This window comes from Oncorhynchus kisutch, linkage group LG7 (assembly GCF_002021735.2).
Source record: "Oncorhynchus kisutch isolate 150728-3 linkage group LG7, Okis_V2, whole genome shotgun sequence".
Taxonomy (NCBI): Eukaryota; Metazoa; Chordata; class Actinopteri; order Salmoniformes; family Salmonidae; genus Oncorhynchus; species Oncorhynchus kisutch.
Window position 1 is genome coordinate 17,150,488 of NC_034180.2, and position 18,312 is coordinate 17,168,799.

The 18,312-nt window shown below is 40.7% G+C and overlaps 1 protein-coding gene across 1 annotated transcript; it reads left to right on the forward strand.

The window, feature by feature from the left end:
* The first annotated feature begins 787 nt into the window (after window positions 1-787).
* On the forward strand, window positions 788-17,373 carry LOC109894238 (thioredoxin-related transmembrane protein 1). Its single transcript, XM_020487555.2, has 8 exons — window positions 788-1,233; window positions 7,928-8,043; window positions 8,518-8,563; window positions 9,005-9,133; window positions 11,333-11,378; window positions 13,252-13,353; window positions 13,679-13,745; window positions 14,069-17,373. The coding sequence occupies exons 1-8, from the start codon at window positions 1,031-1,033 to the stop codon at window positions 14,290-14,292; spliced, it is 933 nt and encodes a 310-aa protein (XP_020343144.1). The 5' UTR covers window positions 788-1,030; the 3' UTR covers window positions 14,293-17,373.
* The last annotated feature ends 939 nt before the right edge of the window (window positions 17,374-18,312 follow it).

An 18,312-nucleotide genomic window follows, 5' to 3' on the forward strand; every position in this document is an offset into this window, starting at 1 on the left:
CGCTACAAAGTATTAACTTAAGGGGGCTGAATAATTTTGCACGCCCAATTTTTCAGTTTTTGATTTGTTAAAAAAGTTTGAAATATCCAATAAATGTCGTTCCACTTCATGATTGTGTCCCACTTGTTGTTGATTCTTCACAAAAAAATACAGTTTTATATCTTTATGTTTGAAGCCTGAAATGTGGCAAAAGGTCGCAAAGTTCAAGGGGGCCGAATACTTTCGCAAGGCACTGTATATTAGTGATAAGACGAGTAAACCTATAAGCATTACCAAATGTGATATTCTTTTTTATTGTACATACACGCACAGTGCTGCCAATATATTGCACATTTTTACATTTTATTGGGAAAAATGTTCATGGGTAAGTTCATGGGTAATTTAAAAATATATATTTATCTAATTGATTTACAATATTATATAACATCCCTAACATATATAAATATCAAATGATCAAAGATGTGCCTAACGTATTTGTCAAAAATGTGACTTGTCCATAGCGTAATATATATGTGGATTTTTTGTCTCTTGTTTTATGTAGAATGTTTTTATGTTGGCTTTTTTGTTGTGTGATATATTTCAGCAATAAGGTCTGAGGGGTTGTGTTATATGGCCAATATACCATGGGTATTGCTATTATAAACTGGTTGTCAATGTAATTAGAGCAGTAAAAATTTATGTTTTGTCATACCCATGGTATACGATCTGCTATACCACGGCTGTCAGCCAATCAGCATTCAGGGCTCGAACCACCCGGTTTATAAATTGGTTTGTACAATAGTCTTGTAATGCAAAAAAATAAAAAGTAGAGGGTTACCACTAGTTACCACAGCCACAAAGTCAAAATATCGTGAATAATTTTTTTATTTAAATTTTAGGTTAGGGTTAGACATAATGTTAGCAGTGTAGTTAAGGTTAGGATCAAATCTGATTTTAAGAAGATAAATTGTATAAATAGGCTGGGTTTAGCCATAATTATGGCTTTGTGACTGTGGTAACTAGCAACGACCGACGAAGAGTTGACCTAAACATGGCGCCCTTGCTGGATTATAAAATCGGCGATGCTATGTTGTCTTCTTTACCTTTGCGATCAAAATCGATTATCCTAACATGTTCACTAATTTTGGTTATTTACTTGACGTCGCAGCCAGCTTTGGCCAAACCGAGTAGCCTCAAAGAGATCACTGACGGAAACTGGGAAGACATCTTGGCAGGGGAATGGATGATTGAATTGTAAGTACAGCTAGCAAGCATGCTAAGCTAACTGCTTAGCTAGTCATATAGCTACGTTGTTCGGCAATAGTCCCGTTTTTTGTAGTCTTGAATCGGCACGTGTGGATTTTCAGACTACACCTAATCACCTAGTTCTGATCTTGATAAACTAGTGTAGCCTTGGCTTTAGATATGCAACAATGTAGCTAGGCTTGCAGCTAGGAATCTAAACGAAATGCTTTCAAGTAACACATGATAATCAGGTCCAATGAGGTGGAAAGCTAGCGTTTGGCTGCTGGATACTGAGTATTGTTGTTAGGCGTCTACATAGAATTAGCAGTGTTTCCACTACGATTTCTTTAAGCAGAGGTGGGGGTGGGGGGCACCATATTAAAAAAATGTAGACACCCTCTTGGCCACTGAGACAATTGCTGTTTTCAAGCTAATTTCCTGTAATTTTGTCATAGGGCAGAGAGAAATGTGCAGTTTTAAAGCCATTTTCTTGCATTTCTACACATTTTGCTATGGCTTATGCTGTGTTATGCTATCTGAGTGTTTCAAACATTATAACAAAATCTATGAGGCCCCATGACATCTTTGGAATTTCCAACAGAGATTGCAGCACGTCTGCATTTTTTTCATTGAGACCACACATACTATTCACACTTGATTTTTACACTCCCAAATATGAGATGACATGTATACTACTAACTTGAAGCAGCAAATTCTGAGAGGAAATATGAGATTGATACATCAATTCTTTTTAAAACTTAAGTTAATGGTAGCCATATAGCCATTGACTCTTGAAGAATATAACTTTAGTTCAATTGTCTAACCCCATTAAAATCCAAAATATATGCTTGTTTTACTTCATTGTTTGTAAACAATACAATTGTAAACCAACACTGTATAGTGTAGTATCTGGGATCTACATCTGTTTATATTAGTTACTGTGCTGTTACTAAGCAGTAATGCATTACGGCAGTGTTACGTTACTACACCTAATAGGAAATGCACATGCGCACTGGAATGCCGCGAACTGTAGAGCTCGAGGGGTTTTGACTAAAGGAAAAACTAACTGTACTCCCGTCTCCTGCCTGGTCATTTCTCCACAACACAAATATTACAGTGGCGACGAGGTGATTAAACTACATAAACGGACATTGCTTGAAGGGAAGAATGTTGCGTGAGTAATGAAACTCAAAATAATTAAAGAAACTGTCATTGAACCCATTGAAATTAGGCGATCTCAGTGGAGAAATATTGGCAAGAAAAAAGGAAGAAGGAACGTAACACGGTGTGTACATTAATACAAATGAGTGCAGTGAATGAAGTAATTGCAGAAACTTCTGAAGTGAAGAATTAGATAAATTCAGAAAATTAAGGAATATAAGGAAACTGAGCAATTAACTGTGAAAATGGCAACCATTGGTCGAGTACCAGAGTTTGAGGCTACAAAAGAGGATTTTGATTCCTATTTGGAGCATTTTGAGCGTTGGCTGGCTGCAAATGAAATCAAAGATGGAAAGAAAGCAGACGTATTTCTCAGTGTTTTGGGTCCAACTGAGTATGGATTGCTGAAGCCATGTGTACACAGCTCAACAACTAAAAGATGGAATCTATCTCAACATGGAGTTAGCGGGAAAACAGGTTAAAATGCAGCTGGACACTGGAGCGTCTGTATCTCTGGTTCCAGAGAGACTCTACAAAGAAAAACTGAAAGAGTGTCCTCTTCAGCCCGCGTCCATCCGCCTTTCTTCATACACTGGTGACACTATTCCTGTGTTAGGGCAGATCCAGGTACCAGTCCGGTATGAGGGAAAGGAGTGGACGCTACCGCTTGTCATTGTTAAAGGAGAAAAATCAGCCTTGCTAGGCAGAAACTGGCTACAAAAGATCAAGTTGAACTGGGGAGAAATCTTCAGTCTGAGAAATGACAAACCAGTGAGTCAGGCTACACTCACTAACATGCTGGAGAAGCACAAATAACTTTTCAAAGATGGCTACGGTGAAATGCAAGACTTCACAGCAAAAGTCAGAGTGCAAGAAGGAACCAAGCCTATCTTTCACAAACCACGTCCAGTTCCCTATGCTCTTAAGGAAGCAGTAGAGAAGGAACTGGATCGCCTTCAGAAGAATAACATAATCACGAAAGTAGCGATGAGCGACTGGGCCGCTCCGATTGTTGTAGTCCCAAAGAAAGACAAGACCGTCAGAATGTGCGGTGACTACAAGGTCACAGTAAATCGCTGCATACTACCAGAGGAATATCCACTACCAAACGCTGAAGATCTGTTTGCCACTCTAGCTGGTGGGAAGGTTTTCAGTAAGCTGGACCTGGCATTCGCTTATCAGCAACTGAAGCTGGATCCGGAGTCAGAACAGTATCTGACCATCAACAAGGGGCTATTCAGATTCAATCGCTTGGCCTATGGAATCTCGACAGCTCCAGCGATATTCCAACAAACAATGGATCATGGTGAAGAGCACCATGTTGTGTGCTTCATGGACGACATCCTCGTGTCAGCACCAACCATTGGAGAGCACCTTGTAGTGCTGGACAAAGTGATGTCAAGACTGGAGAAATACGGAGTGAGAATGAAACGCAGCAAGTGTGAGTTCCTCCAGGACTCAGTGGAGTATCTCGGATACAAGATTGATGCACAAGGCCTGCACCCAACCGACAGCAAGGTGGAAGCAATCGTAAATGCTCCAGCACCCACAAATATCTCAGAGCTGAGGTCATTTTTGGGGCTCCTGAACTATTACGGAAAGTTTGTGGCAAACTTGTCCACGTTGTTGCATCCGCTTCACCAACTGCTGCAGGCCGATACAAAGTGGAATTGGTCCCCACAATGCGAAGAAGCATTCAAGACTTGCAAACAGCGTCTGCTAAAGAGCAAGTTGCTTGCCCACTATAGCACAGAGATGAAGCTGAGACTCGCGTGTGATGCATCTCCATACAGAGTAGGAGCCGTCATCTTACATGTTCTACCGTCAGGTGAAGAACACCCTATTGCATTTGCATCACGGACTCTGTCACCAAGTGAGAGAAATTATGCTCAAATTGAGAAGGAAGCCCTGAGCATAATATTCGGAGTGAAGAAGTTTCACAAATACCTCTACGGAAGGAAGTTCCAACTGCTGACAGATCACAAGCCTCTGTTGGCCATCCTTGGACCAAAATCAGCTATACCAACCCTTGCTGCACTTCGAATGCAACGTTGGGCTCTGATATTGTTAGCCTACGACTACGAGATTGAGTACAGACGATCCAGTGATCACGCAAATGCCGATGCACTATCAAGACTACCATGCAATAGTGACTCCGACAGTGAAGATGATAGAGCAGTCTTCCAGATCTCTCTCATTGATGAACTGCCCATATCGGCTTCTGACATAGCAGAGGAAACAAGGAAAGACCCAGTGCTTTCCAAAGTCTTGGACTTAACATTAGGCGGTTGGCCAACCTTAGTAAATGTCGATAACCTTCGTCCATTCATCGACAAGAAAGACCAGTTGTCCACTGATCAAGGGTGTGTTCTGTGGGGATCAAGGGTGGTGGTACCTCACAAATTCCAGAGGAGACTGCTATCAGACCTGCATGAGGGACATCCAGGGATCACTCGAATGAAAGCACTCGCTCGCAGTTATCTGTGGTGGCCTGGACTGGATCAGGACATTCAACAGCATGTAGTCCACTGCTCACCTTGTGAAGCTGTTCGCAACAAGCCTGCTGCTGCACCTCTTCATCCATGGTCCTGGGCTGCTACACCTTGGGAACGCATCCATGTGGATTACACCAAAATTGACAAGCAACATTTCCTTGTTGTCGTCAATGTCCATTCCAAGTGGATGGAAGTGTTCCCTACTCAACTGACCACAGCTGAGAAGACCATCAATCTTCTCAGACACCTGTTTGCATCCTTTGGACTAGTCAAGGAGCTCGTATCGGACAATGCCCCCCCGTTCACGTCAAACGATTTTGAAATGTTTCTCAAGAACAACGGAGTAAGGCACATCCTGTCACCACCTTACCATCCGGCATCAAACGGAGCACCGGAGAGAGCCGTGCAAACCTTTAAGAAGGCCTGGACTAGACTCGAGGTTCAGTCTGTGCCCATCCACCAAAGGCTTCCCCGGTTCCTGTTTACTTACCGTAACACCCCACACACAGTAACGGAATGTACACCAGCTGAACTGTTTCTGAAACGCCAACCACGTACCCGCCTGACATTGTTGAAACCAGACTTGTCAAGCACTGTGGCAAAGCACCAGCTACAGCAGAAGAAAGCTCATGACAGAGACTCAAAGACTGTCAGAGAATTCAAAGAGGAAGAGAGGGTGATGGTACGTGATTTCAGACACCCCAAGCGCCTGTGGAACTCAGGTGTGATCTTGCAACGCAGAGGACCTTTGACTTACCAAGTCCAAATTGGTCATCGCCAGGTCAACGTTCATGTGGATCATCTGCTACAGTCCAACGCCCCAGCAGAGACATGCCGAGAGAACAAGAACAATAACGACCCCCAGGACTATTCTCCTGACTGGACGTACGGGAGAGACAGAGCCTGACCTTCCACCCGAACCTGGCCCACCACAGGAAGCCCAGGAGGAGCGGAGATATCCTATTCGACAGCGAAGGGCACCTCAAAAGCTTGACCTGTGAGTTGAGCTGGTTAAGGAGGTAACGGACAGTAAAACAAACACTTTAATATGTCCTAGATAAAAGGAAAGAAAAAGGACGTTACCTGGGTTAGTTATTAGGACACAAACTCCATCTTCGGGGCAGGATAATCCCCTGGATTTGTGCTGGGCTCTGAAAAGTCTGCTTCAACCCAGTAGTTGAAAAATGTTTAAGAATGCATTGTTCAGATATTGCATTAGTAGTTACCTAACATATTTACCTTGTTCTCTGGGAGTTAAACACTATGGGGGAGGAGTGTAGTATCTGGGATCTACATCTGTTTATATTAGTTACTGTGCTGTTACTAAGCAGTAATGCATTACGGCAGTGTTACGTTACTACACCTAATAGGAAATGCACATGCGCACTGGAATGCCGCGAACTGTAGAGCTCGAGGGGTTTTGACTAAAGGAAAAACTAACTGTACTCCCGTCTCCTGCCTGGTCATTTCTCCACAACACAAATATTACATATAGCTTGCTTTTAGCTGTTCTGTTTACCGAAAAAGGTGATTTGTTGTTATTTGAACTGAAGAGGTTACAGTTCAAATGTATAGCTCTCGAAAAGCCTTCTCCGTAGGGTTTTCAGCTGTTAGTTTCTCCCACGGTTGGCTGCATGTGCTCTACAAATCCGACACTGTATTTTAACGTTTAGAAACATCAATAATAATCATCGCTAGCAAAACGTTTTTTTTTTTTTTAACACTACCGTTCAAAAGTTAGTGGTCACTTAGAAATGTCCTTGTTTTTGAAAGAAAATCACTTTTTTTTTTTTTTGTCAATTTAAAATAACATAAAATTGATCAGAAGTACAATGTAGGCATTGTTCATGTTGTAAATGACTACTGTACTGATTTTGAATGAAATATCTACATAGGTGTACAGATGCCCATTATCAGAAACCATCACTTCTGTGTTCCAATGGCACGTTGTGTTAGCTAATCCAAGTTTATCATTTTAAAAGGCTAATTGATCATTAGAAAACCCTTTTGCAATTATGTTAGCACAGCTGAAAACTGTTGTGCAGATTTAAAGAAGCAATAAAACTGTCCTTCTTTAGGCTAGTTGAGTATCTGGAGCATCAGCATTTGTGAGTTTGATTACAGTCTCAAAATGGCCAGAAACAAAGAACTTTCTTCTGAAACTCGTCAGTCTATTGTTGTTCTGAGAAATTGCCAAGAAACTAAAGATCTCGTACAATGCTGTGTACTACTCCCTTCACAGAACAGCGCAAACTGTCTCTAACCAGAATAGAAAGAGTGGGAGGCCCCGGTGCACATTAACAATGTCTACACTGTTTCTGATCAATTTAATGTTATTTTAATGGACAAAAATGGCTTTTCCTTCAAAAACAAGGACATTTCTAAGTGCACCCACTACCGTTCAAAGGTTTATGCTTTTATATCAGCCCAAAATAATCTTTCAAATTAAAAATATATCCTTACTGTAGCAGTTTTGCACAGATCCATATGCTGTGTGTGCCTCCAGTTGATGGACTACACTTCACCAGTTACTTACACACAGGTGTTTGGAGCCCGTTAATTAGCACAGGTGGCCGCCTCTGTCTTTCATAAACAAGCACTGTAACATGGAGATGTGTCCATGTGGGAACCCTATAAAGGTGTGTATGAAGTAATTATTTCTCACTAATATGAAAGATGCGTTTCGTATGTTTCCAAAACCGTACCACAAGCGATGCATTTTAACGTTCATAACGAGTGTTTGGGCTCTTAACAAAACTCCCCAACCAGAAGATACTATCCTCCATGGGAGCTAAAGATGGTTAGCGTCAATGAATGGGGTAGGTTGTTTTGACCTAGCTAAGGTATGCTTCAGTGTCCATATGAAGAACTCTGATTTTAAAATCTTTTTACAATCATAGATATGACTAATGTTGATCATTCATAACATGTTGACAACTGCTACCATTGAATCTTGTGTAGTTGTGTCCGCTTATTTTGTTTGAAAACTGTCTAGCTAATGTTATTGTCATGCCAATGTTTGGCCTCAATTCACTCTTCCCCGGCAGCTTTGCCCCCTGGTGTCCGGCGTGCCAGCAGCTCCAGCCCATGTGGAATGAGTTTGCCGACTGGGGGGAGGACATGGGTGTCAACATAGCGAAAGTGGATGTTACTGAACAGCCTGGTATGTATACTCTCCTTCCCTGGCTGACTGTCTGCCCAACCGTCTGCTTGTCAATTACTTCCCTTTTCAGGTTTCACAGAGCTCCGTGATTAAGTTTCCCCTAGGTACAGATCTGCGATCAGCTCTCCATCCCCCAATCCTAACCTTAACTACTAGTAGGGAAAATGCTAAACTGACCCAAGATTACTGTCTATGGGTAACTGCACCCTACTCCTTTCACAGATAAATTAGGCGGGGAGGGGTCAGAGAGCTTTGTATTAAGGCCCTGGCTGTTTCCCACAAAACCCACTATGTTTTGTAGTGTAGACAATGCATGTCATTCTATCTAGCTATAGTCTATTATTACCAGGTTTTTGTAGTCCTGTAATATTAGTCAAGAACAAGATGTTGGTGTCATTCAGAGAAAGTCATATTATATATATATTAAGTCCTATTCACTAACATTCTGCTCTCCTTCCCCCACCCGCACCTTAGGTTTGAGTGGACGATTCATTATCACTTCACTTCCGACCATCTACCAGTAAGTTCTCTCCATTACGTGAAGTTGCTGTATGTCTCATATCCTGATCTTCTCACAGATGCATGCCAACTAACCACTATGCAGACTGCACTCACCAGTAAATGTGATCATTTCAGTTTATAACCCTCACTGGAATGTGAGAGGCTGTTAGATAGCTTCAGACTTTGTCTGGGAAGACAAAATGTTAGTGTTTCTTTCTCATGTCTCTTTTTTTTGCTACTGTTGTGATCCTACACCCAGTTTAGACACTAGCTTCCTATGTTGCTATAAAAAAGTAAATGATTTTCAATGGTAGAACTGTAAATATATAACCCTATAGCTTAGTGGTGCAATAGGCAAATAAACTACATCTGTCCTTATTGTGGTTAATGCCACTATTGGCTTGTTAACCTGTTTTCAATTGTGTGCTAGATTTCTATGATAACTGTGTGTGTGAATCAGCTGTAAGGATGGTGTGTTCAGGAGGTACCAGGGGGCTCGCACCAAAGATGACTTCCTAAGCTTTATTGATGAGAAGAAGTGGCAGGGCATTGAACCGGTTTCTTCCTGGTTTGGACCATCTTCCTTCATGTGAGTGGATGGTTTGATCGTCAGTCTCTTCTCCATACTGGGTTGTTCTGTGTGAAACTTAGATCCAAAAAAGGATTTTGTTTTTCTGAAATGTAATGAAAAGGTCAACTCGAGATGGGGATGGGCATGAGTAATCGAGAACTCGAGTACTCATACTGACATCAACTCAATCTTTAAGCAGAGATTTTTTTTTAAATAAAAAAATCTATTTGGTTGAAAGTTTGTCTTGGAGACCAAGTTAATTTGCTTTGACTCTAGTATTCCATTTGTACATATGCATTTGAGGGACCAAAAAGTATATAAGCCAAGCATCAGAGTTATGTTCCCTAAATTCCCTTTCCCTCCGTGTCTCACGCCCTCCCTCTACTTCTGCGCCTACAGAGGTAAAAGCCTAGTTATAAAAACGTATCTAACTGACGAGATACACAAGCTACATTCCTTGCCAAATTATAGTTTTATCACAAATTCAAAATGGACTGGTTGGCTGAAGTAGTGATTTGTGTTCCAACAATGAGCTGCAGTTTTGGAATAATTGCGTCATTTTCAGCTTAGGCTATTTTCCGGTTGTCACTAGTTACCACAGCCACAAAGTAGAAATTGGCTCTAACGTGTAAAATTATTTTTGGTCTTAATATAAGGTTAGTCATAAAGAAAATTCCACACAGCAGGCATAATAAACTCAATTGAAAAGCCTTTGACATTTATGAAATGCTTGTAATTATACTTCCGTATTCCATAGTAACATCTGACAAAAATATCTAAAGGCACTGAAGCAATTTGTGGTAATTAATATTTGTCATTCTCAACTTTTGACCATGACTGTATATATGAGGCAATTAGGATTTGTTATCTGTAGTGGTTATTATAAATTGCGCATTGTTGCTCACTGTTGGCATATAGATAAATTAGACATGTATTTTCCAGTGCCGGCCTTAAAAAAATAAATAAAAATTCCAATAGTTGAGTACCCCGAAAAAACGGTGGCAAAACAGGCCAAGCAGACCAGGCCGGGGTTTGAGAAGCAAACTTTTTTTTCTTCCCCATGGTAGTTAATTGTCTCAATTGTTTTAAAGGCACCTTTAAACCTAGATTCAAGCCACAGTCTTAAATATTTGAACGTTATTACTCCAAACTCGTGAAAGTGACAAACTGACACGTTAACATTTTCCTCAAAAACTACTTTATATCAAAGAAGTGCCTTTTGGTTTGACAGCCTGTGCAGTTCGGCGCGGGATGACCGTTATACCCGATGACGTGTTTCTGAGTGTAGCTATCCGTCGCCATGACATCACCTACATGTGTGATTGGGGATTTCTATTGGAGAAGCAGTTTCTGCCTATCTTAGTGTAGTGTTTTTTTTTTCGTCTTGTGCTCTTGGCGGTAGTGCAATTGATTCCTACTAGGTGCGAAGGGCTTTGGAAAAGTGTTCCCCTTTGAACCATTTTAATTTGTCCGCCTACACAGTGGACCGGACCACGAGAGCTGTGGCTAAATCAAGTGCACTGACAAAGAATACAGCAAAGAGCTGCTGTTTTTACTACCTTAATGGTGCATAGGCTTACATTTTTTTTTCTAAGCCATGTTTAAAAAAAGGGGAAAAAAAGAATTGCTTTTTGACTGCGAAAGTGATCTTGACTCAGAGGTTGGTGACTGCTTTTAGAGGATGGATGTTTCATACATATTTATAGTTTCGGTCTAAAAGGCTTGTTGAGATATTTAAGGCTATAACATGAGTGACTTGTACCCAGTATGTGATATAGGGGTAGATGACTCTACATGGAAATGTATGGTAGCTATCTCATGAAGACAGCATCTTATTTTTACTCATTCTTAACCACAATTGTTCTTCTCGTCAGTGACACACACTACACTTCAGAACCACAGGAAATATCAAATACTACACTCCATCCTCTCCTGGTAGTTACTTGCCACTTAGTTTTAGGTTTAGACATGCAACCAACAGACCCAAATGGCACCCTACTCCCTATATAGTGCACTACATTTGACCATAGCCCTGGTCAAAAGTAGAGCACTATATAGGAAAGGGGGTGCCATTTGGGATGCAAACCATGCTTATTTCTCACTCTGTCAGCCACTGACACTTTAACCTGGTTACAGTCTTTTGTTTTTAGCTGTTGATTATTAGATTCTCATTAAAAAAATTCTAAAAGGCATTTTATTCCTTTTCTTCCTCTGCAGGATGAACACAATGTCAGCTCTCTTCAAGTTGTCAATGTTCATTAGGGTGAGTCCTGCTGTTGCCTTCTCCCTGCGTGCTGTTAGAACCCATTTGTACCACACTTTGGAACAAGGCCTTTAGGGTTCTGGTCCGAAAGTATTCATAACCCTTGACTTGTTCCACATTTTGATGTGTTACAGCCTGATTAAAAAAATGTATTCTCACCAATCTACACATACTGCCCCATAATGACAAAGTGAAAACATGTATTGAAAATGAGATATTTCAATGTTAGAATAACCTTTGGCAGTGATTACTGCTCTGAGTGTTTCTAGTTAAATCTCTTAAGAGCTTTGCACGCCTGGATTGTACAATATTTGTCAATTTGGTTGTTGATCATTGCTAGACAACCATTTTCATGTCGTGCCATAGATTTTCAAGCAGATTTAATTCAGAACTGTAACTCGGCCACTTAAGAACATTCTCGGTCATATTGGTATTGGTATTCTCGGTCATATTGTGTTTTATGTTATTGTCCTGTTGAAAGGTGAGTTCATCACCCAGTGTCTGGTGTAAAACAGACTGAACCAGGCTATCCTCTTGGATTTTGCCTGTACCTAGATCCATTCTGTTTATTTTTTTATCCTGTAAAAACTCTCCAGTCCTTAACATTACAAGCATACTCATCACATGATGCAGCCACAACTATGCTTAAATATGGAGAGTGATACTCCATAATATGTTGTGTTAGATTTGCCCCAAACATAACACTTAGTATTCATGACAAATTCAACTGCCACTTTTTTTTCTCACAGTATTATTTTTAGGGCCTTGTTGCAAACCGGATGCATATTTTGGAATATTTGTATTCTGTGCAGGTTTCATTTTCACTCTGTTAATTAGGTTAGTATTTTCGAGTAGCTACATTGTTGTTGATCTATCCTCAGTTTTCTCCTATCACATCCATTAAACTCTAACTGTAAAGTCACCACATTGGCCCCATCGTGAAATCCCTGAGCGGTTTCCTTCATCTCTGGCAACTGAGTTAAGAACGCCTGTATCTTTGTAGTGACTGGGTGTATTCATACTCAATCCAAAGTGTAATTAAAAACTTCACCATGCTCAAATAAATATTCAGTGTCTGCTATTTAAAAAAATAATACCATTCTACCAATAGGTGTCCTTTGCGTGGCATTGGAAAACCTCCCTGGTCTTTGTGGTTGAATCTGTGTTTGAAATTCACTGCTCAACTGAGGGACCTTACATATAATATATTTTGTGTGGGGTACAGAAACGAGGTAGTCATTCAAAAATCATGTTTATCACTAATGCACACAGTGATTCCATGCAACTTATGTGACTTGTTAAGCATCTTTTTTACTCCTGAACTTATTTAGGATTGTCATAACAAAGGGGTTGAATACTTATTGACTAAAGACATTTCAGCTTTTAATTTCTATTTCATTTATACATATTTCTAAAAACATAATTCCACTTTGACATTCGTGGGTGTTGTGAATTTAATCCATTTGAATTGAGTTTGACACTTGAGCTATAGGCTGTATTTGTTCTCCCGGCTTGTCTAAAATGCAGTATTTTGAATTTCCACAGCCTGCGGGTTCTCTCTCCATCACCCTCATGTATAGGCTCTAGAAAATTCCACTGACATTATGGGGTATTGAGTAGGACAGTGACTAAAAATCTAAATTGAATCCATTTGACATATTGGCTATAACAACTAAATGTGGAAAAAGTTGAGGGGTGTGAATACTTTCTGAAGGCACCCGTATAGGGAATAGCTGCCATTTGGGACAAATTTTCACATGATTTGTGAACAATTTTAGGAGAATGTTCTTCTTAAACATGGTCCGGGTGGTTTGACTTGCATTGGACTTTAACTTACCTTTTTATTGCGTTCCTGTTGTCCTTTCCCCTCCAGCGTTGCCATAACTACCTGACAGAGCAGTTGGGTATTCCAGTGTGGGGCTCGTACATCATATTTGGACTGGCCACTCTCTTCTCTGGCCTAGCCCTGGGACTGGTACGTTAAAGTCATACCCCTTGATATGTGATCCCTATGTATTCGGTCTTTGTTTGATGGATTTTACTTGCACTTTGATTTGAATGTACTTATAATGTACTTATAATGTAAGGTGTCCTGAAAGGCATCTGACAAAGTATTATTTAGTAGTATGTGCATACCCTCCATAGTGGGCCACCTATACAAAATGTGAGCAATGTAGGAAAAATGTATGACTTTGGATGTTATTGGAGGCAACGGGCGCAAGAGATCAATATCTTACAGTAACATCAAGTCTGCTCTCCTCGATAACCTCACCAGCCTCCCTTGTGCCTTTTCTTCCCAGATACTGGTGTTCATAGCTGATTTTGTCTTCCCATCACGACGATTTAACTCCCCAAACTATTACCAGAGTGAGTATGAGATGACAGCGAATCCATGTTCATGCAAATGCAACTTTGCGAAGTATGTAGCACTGTTTATGTGCCGACATTAGGCAAGAACTCTTAGAGAAGTTATAGAGGAAGAATACATTAAATCATTTATCATCAACATTTCTTTCCGAGAACAGACATTTTGTCTTTTTTTGTATTCTTCGTAAGTTGTGACCCAGCATCAAAATCATGCGTGCATACATGTTTTAATTTAGGAGCAATGGCATGGAGTATATAATGTAACATATTTGTTATTGTCATGTTCTGTTATTCACATTGCTTTTGTCACTTTCCTGTTCCAGAGAAACAGACGATGGAACAAGCCAGGCTTATTCAGCAGCTGGAGGAAGAGCAGGAGGCTGATGGAGAGGAGGATGATGAGGAGGACGATGAAGATGGAGAACAGGAGGAGGTCTGGAGGAGAGTGTCTCCAGTGGGCCGTCCCGAGGCCAGAGGGCCAGGTTACCCAGAGGAGGTCTTGCGAAAGAGGGTGGTTGGCAACCGTGAGGAGGAGGAGGACTCCTAGAGGGCTGGAGGGGAACTGCAGATGCCGCCTAACGCCCGTGGGAGACGCGGCGGGGCTGGGGAAGCAGCCCGGTTCGGGGCCCGAGCTCATATTTATAAAGCGCCTCAGAATAGGAGTATTGATCTAGGATCAGTTTTGCCTTCTAGATCATAATAAATAAGATTACATGAGCAGGGGTAACTGATCCTAGGTCACCACTCCTACTCTTTCATGCTTTATGAATATTAGACCTGGCAGCAGTAGAGTTTACAGCAGACCGCTTACAGAGAGCCATAGCGACGCCCCGGCGACGTCGTACTTCCTGTATTCTCCCTCTGCTTCCCCGGGAGTGCTCTGCTTTCACCACCAGCACTCCTGGACTGGAGGTGCTACCGCTACTGTACACTCCCAAGACTAGGGTCGTGTTCATTATCTATCTTTTGAAGAGAACAGACTGGAACAGGCAGGGTTTATCCAAATTTGTCCAATCTAAAATGCTAATTTTCCATTGCGTGCCCTAATGAACCAATTAAATTGGGTGTGGTTTAGGTATGGAGTGCAGTAGAAATGGCACATTTGCCACTTTTATGCTATGCATTTCTTCAGTGTTTATTGAATCTCTGTGCGTTAATCCATGTTTCAACAAATTATATACAGCTTGTGTTTTGTGCATTTCATTGTATGATATATTCCATATAATCTAATATGCACTTGTGTTTTTTTTCTCCTTTTCACTGTTTTTGTATCTCAGAAATCCCATAATTTATTTTCATCCAAGTCTTCCTTGACAGAACGTGCATCCACCCACCGTGCTACTCCATAATGGTTAAATATTGTGCAGAAGAACATCTGGAACCTCTTTTCCACCTTCATAATGAGTGCAGTTGGCAAGCTTTTATACAGGAACTTGTGATCAAATCTCTTCGGGGCAGGGACTCTCCGTTTCCATTTGGACTTTAATCAGCAATGGCACAAAGATGTTGACTTGAGTTACGATGCTCTGCTCTGGCTCTACAAGACTGGATGGTTTAATCTCTGCTGCCTGCCTGGTTTTTATTAAGTTTCAGACCAATGTATGAAGGCTTGTGGTGCTAAACCTCCCTGGTGAATGTTGTTCAGTATGGATTATTAAAGAGCAACTGAACGTAATAAGGAATTTATCCTTTTAAAAAAACGGCTGGTGTTGCATTTGTATGAGTCAAACATTTTATTCTAGTGTCAGAATTGACTATGAAGTGGAAATGGGATCATTTCGCTCCTGAAGTCAGTCTCGTCCATAACAGGTTTATGAGATGATTAGGAAAAAATGGTGTGTCATGGAATGAAGGGTTTATTTTTTTTATCCTGCCCCCAAGTAATCATCAATTTGGAGCACAATGCCAAGGTCAATTTGGTTTGACATTCAATATCTTTATGGGGCTAGTTAGAATTACTCAAGGTACATGGGACAATATTTAAAAATATCAATACTGCCAGATTTCAATTACTTAATGTCAATTTTTGAAATTGTAGAAATTAATATATATATAAAGCATTTGAGGCAACTAAAAGGTGTGCAATATGAAAATTATGTACCATTTACATGTCAAATTTTTCGTCCAGGTTTAGCCGGAGTAGGCCGTCATTGTAAATAAGAATTTGTTCTTAACTGACTTGTGTAGTTAAATAAAATGGTACATTTAAAACAACTGAAAAGAGAAATAGCACCAACAATAGGATATACGAAGTCAAACCAATCTTGGGCCGGCTGAAGCTTGCTAGCTAGTTTGCTAGCTAGTCTAGGCTACTTCCAGATACAAGATCTGGTTTGATGGTTTCAAGTTATCTAGAAGGTTGAGTAACTGTGTACTGTTTTGTCAGAGTGAAAGTACAAACACTTCCCTCATTCGAACACACGCAAGAGACACCCACATCAAAACATGCCTCCATAACCCAGATGTTGTTCTCAGTTGCATTTACTGAATGATGAGAATTGAAACCGAGGCTAAATCAGGAAGTTCAGCTCCACTTTAATACTGAGTTCATAACCAACTAGAAAAGTGGTAATTAGCAGTTGGGAAGTCGTAAATACCAGTTGGATGCGTTCAAGTGTTTTGAACTTGTTGAGAAACACTGATTGGCTAATGGCCAACAAGCGGTGTCAACCATAAACAAAAAGTACAGCTGTCATGCTTGTGAAGAAGTTGTAATGTTCAAAAAACAGATTTATTTACATAAATAATGTTTTATTGCGTTTAAGTGCTGAAATTGTATGTTATCGAGGTCATATTCTTAGTAGGTGACGTCAGAGGTCAGCATGTGGGAGAAGTCAGAGCTCAGGGATGATAGACAAGTTTCCCACTAGTAATTAGCAGTTGGAGAGGTGTTCAAGCGGATTTCTCCTAACAGGGCCATACTGGGGCGCGTTCACAACACCAACCTGTTACAAAGATATTGTGCTGTAAAATGTAAATAACCTTGTTTTGTCAATCTCCACTGTAAAGCTAATATCCACCCCTTTGTAAAGCTGGCAGTGGACTGTATTTTGGATTTGTAGCTTATGTTGTGTTCACCTGTGTGTGATGTTCTTCCATATTAATCAGAACCGTTTATGATTATTGATTGGTAATGGGCTGTCATGTCAGTCAGCCGTCAGACACAATGTATGCCCGTCGTTACAGCTACAATTATTAAGGGAGTTCTTTAATAGTCTGGTCCCAGATCTGTTTGTGCTGCCTTGCCAACTCCTATGGTCACTCTGGCTCTTCTATTTTGGACAAACTATGGGTGTTTCTAAATACTACTGCGCTCCTCACTCCCGTGCTCCTAGTGCAGTCTTTGAGTGCATTCTCTTGAGTGTGACATTTATTAGGACGAGAGTGTGGAAACGCATACATTTTACATTTGAGAAGCGCTTCACACTCCCGTGCTACTGCATTACCTTTTGACCGTTTACAGTAAATTGTGTCATCAACATGTCGGCTGCTCATCTACAGTATGCTGGACTTTCCTGGATCACAACTACCCTTGATAACATGTAATATGTCAAAACATTTGTAGATCTGAACATCAGATTTAGTTTAATATTGCATTATTGTCAGTAAAGCAATTGAGACTTTTTAATCTGTTTTGTGTTTTGTATTATTTAGCTACATAGACATTTGGAAGTAAAGACCAACAAAATCCAACTTATCACATGGCATGTGCATGGGCTCCATGAGGAGGAGAGAAGAAGAAAAAAAGCATATGGTTCTCAAACACTTAAAGAGATTGTCAGAAGTTTTATTGCAAGAGTTACATTTAATTTAAAGAGCTGGGTTGGAGAGGCCGATGCTGCCGCCCACTGTCGTAACAGCAGCGGTGTAGTGCAGGTATAGGGTGCCCCCTGGCAGAAAAGACGGAACTAGACAGCATTGCGCATGGTGATCCTAGCCACCTTGCTTCTACATCTGCATTGCTTGCTGTTTGGCGCTTTAGGCTGTGTTTCTGTATAGCACTTTGTGACATCGGCGGATGTGAAAAAGGGCTTTATAAATACATTTGATTGAATCATTTGTGCCAGGTGTGCTATCCCTCCTAAACAGCTCGGGCTAATGGTCCTATCGACCCAGTAAGACCAGCAGGCTAGTCTCTTTTTATTGGTATGTAACTGTTATGAATGTTGTATTGTCAGTTTGTTTTCTACTGTATTTAAACCCCATTTTAAATGTGTACATGATACTGCAACAAAATGTCCCCATGGGGACAGTCAGTAAGTAAGATATGTCGTCATCCTGATGAATAAGAATACAGAATTGTCCCTTATATCTCAGCACATGGACCAAGAAGGCCGTTTTCTAATGTTGAATTCTACCTTACATGGATTTCATTGTATATTCATCCCACCAAGGGCAAAATTTGGTGTTTTTAGATTGCTATAATAGATTATTTTAGCAGGTGACCTTGGCATTAATATGGAATCGGTCCCCCCTTTGCTGCTATAACAGTCTCCACTCTTCTGGGAATACTTTCCGCTAGATGTTTGGACATTGCTGAGGGGACTTGCTTACATTTAGCCACGAG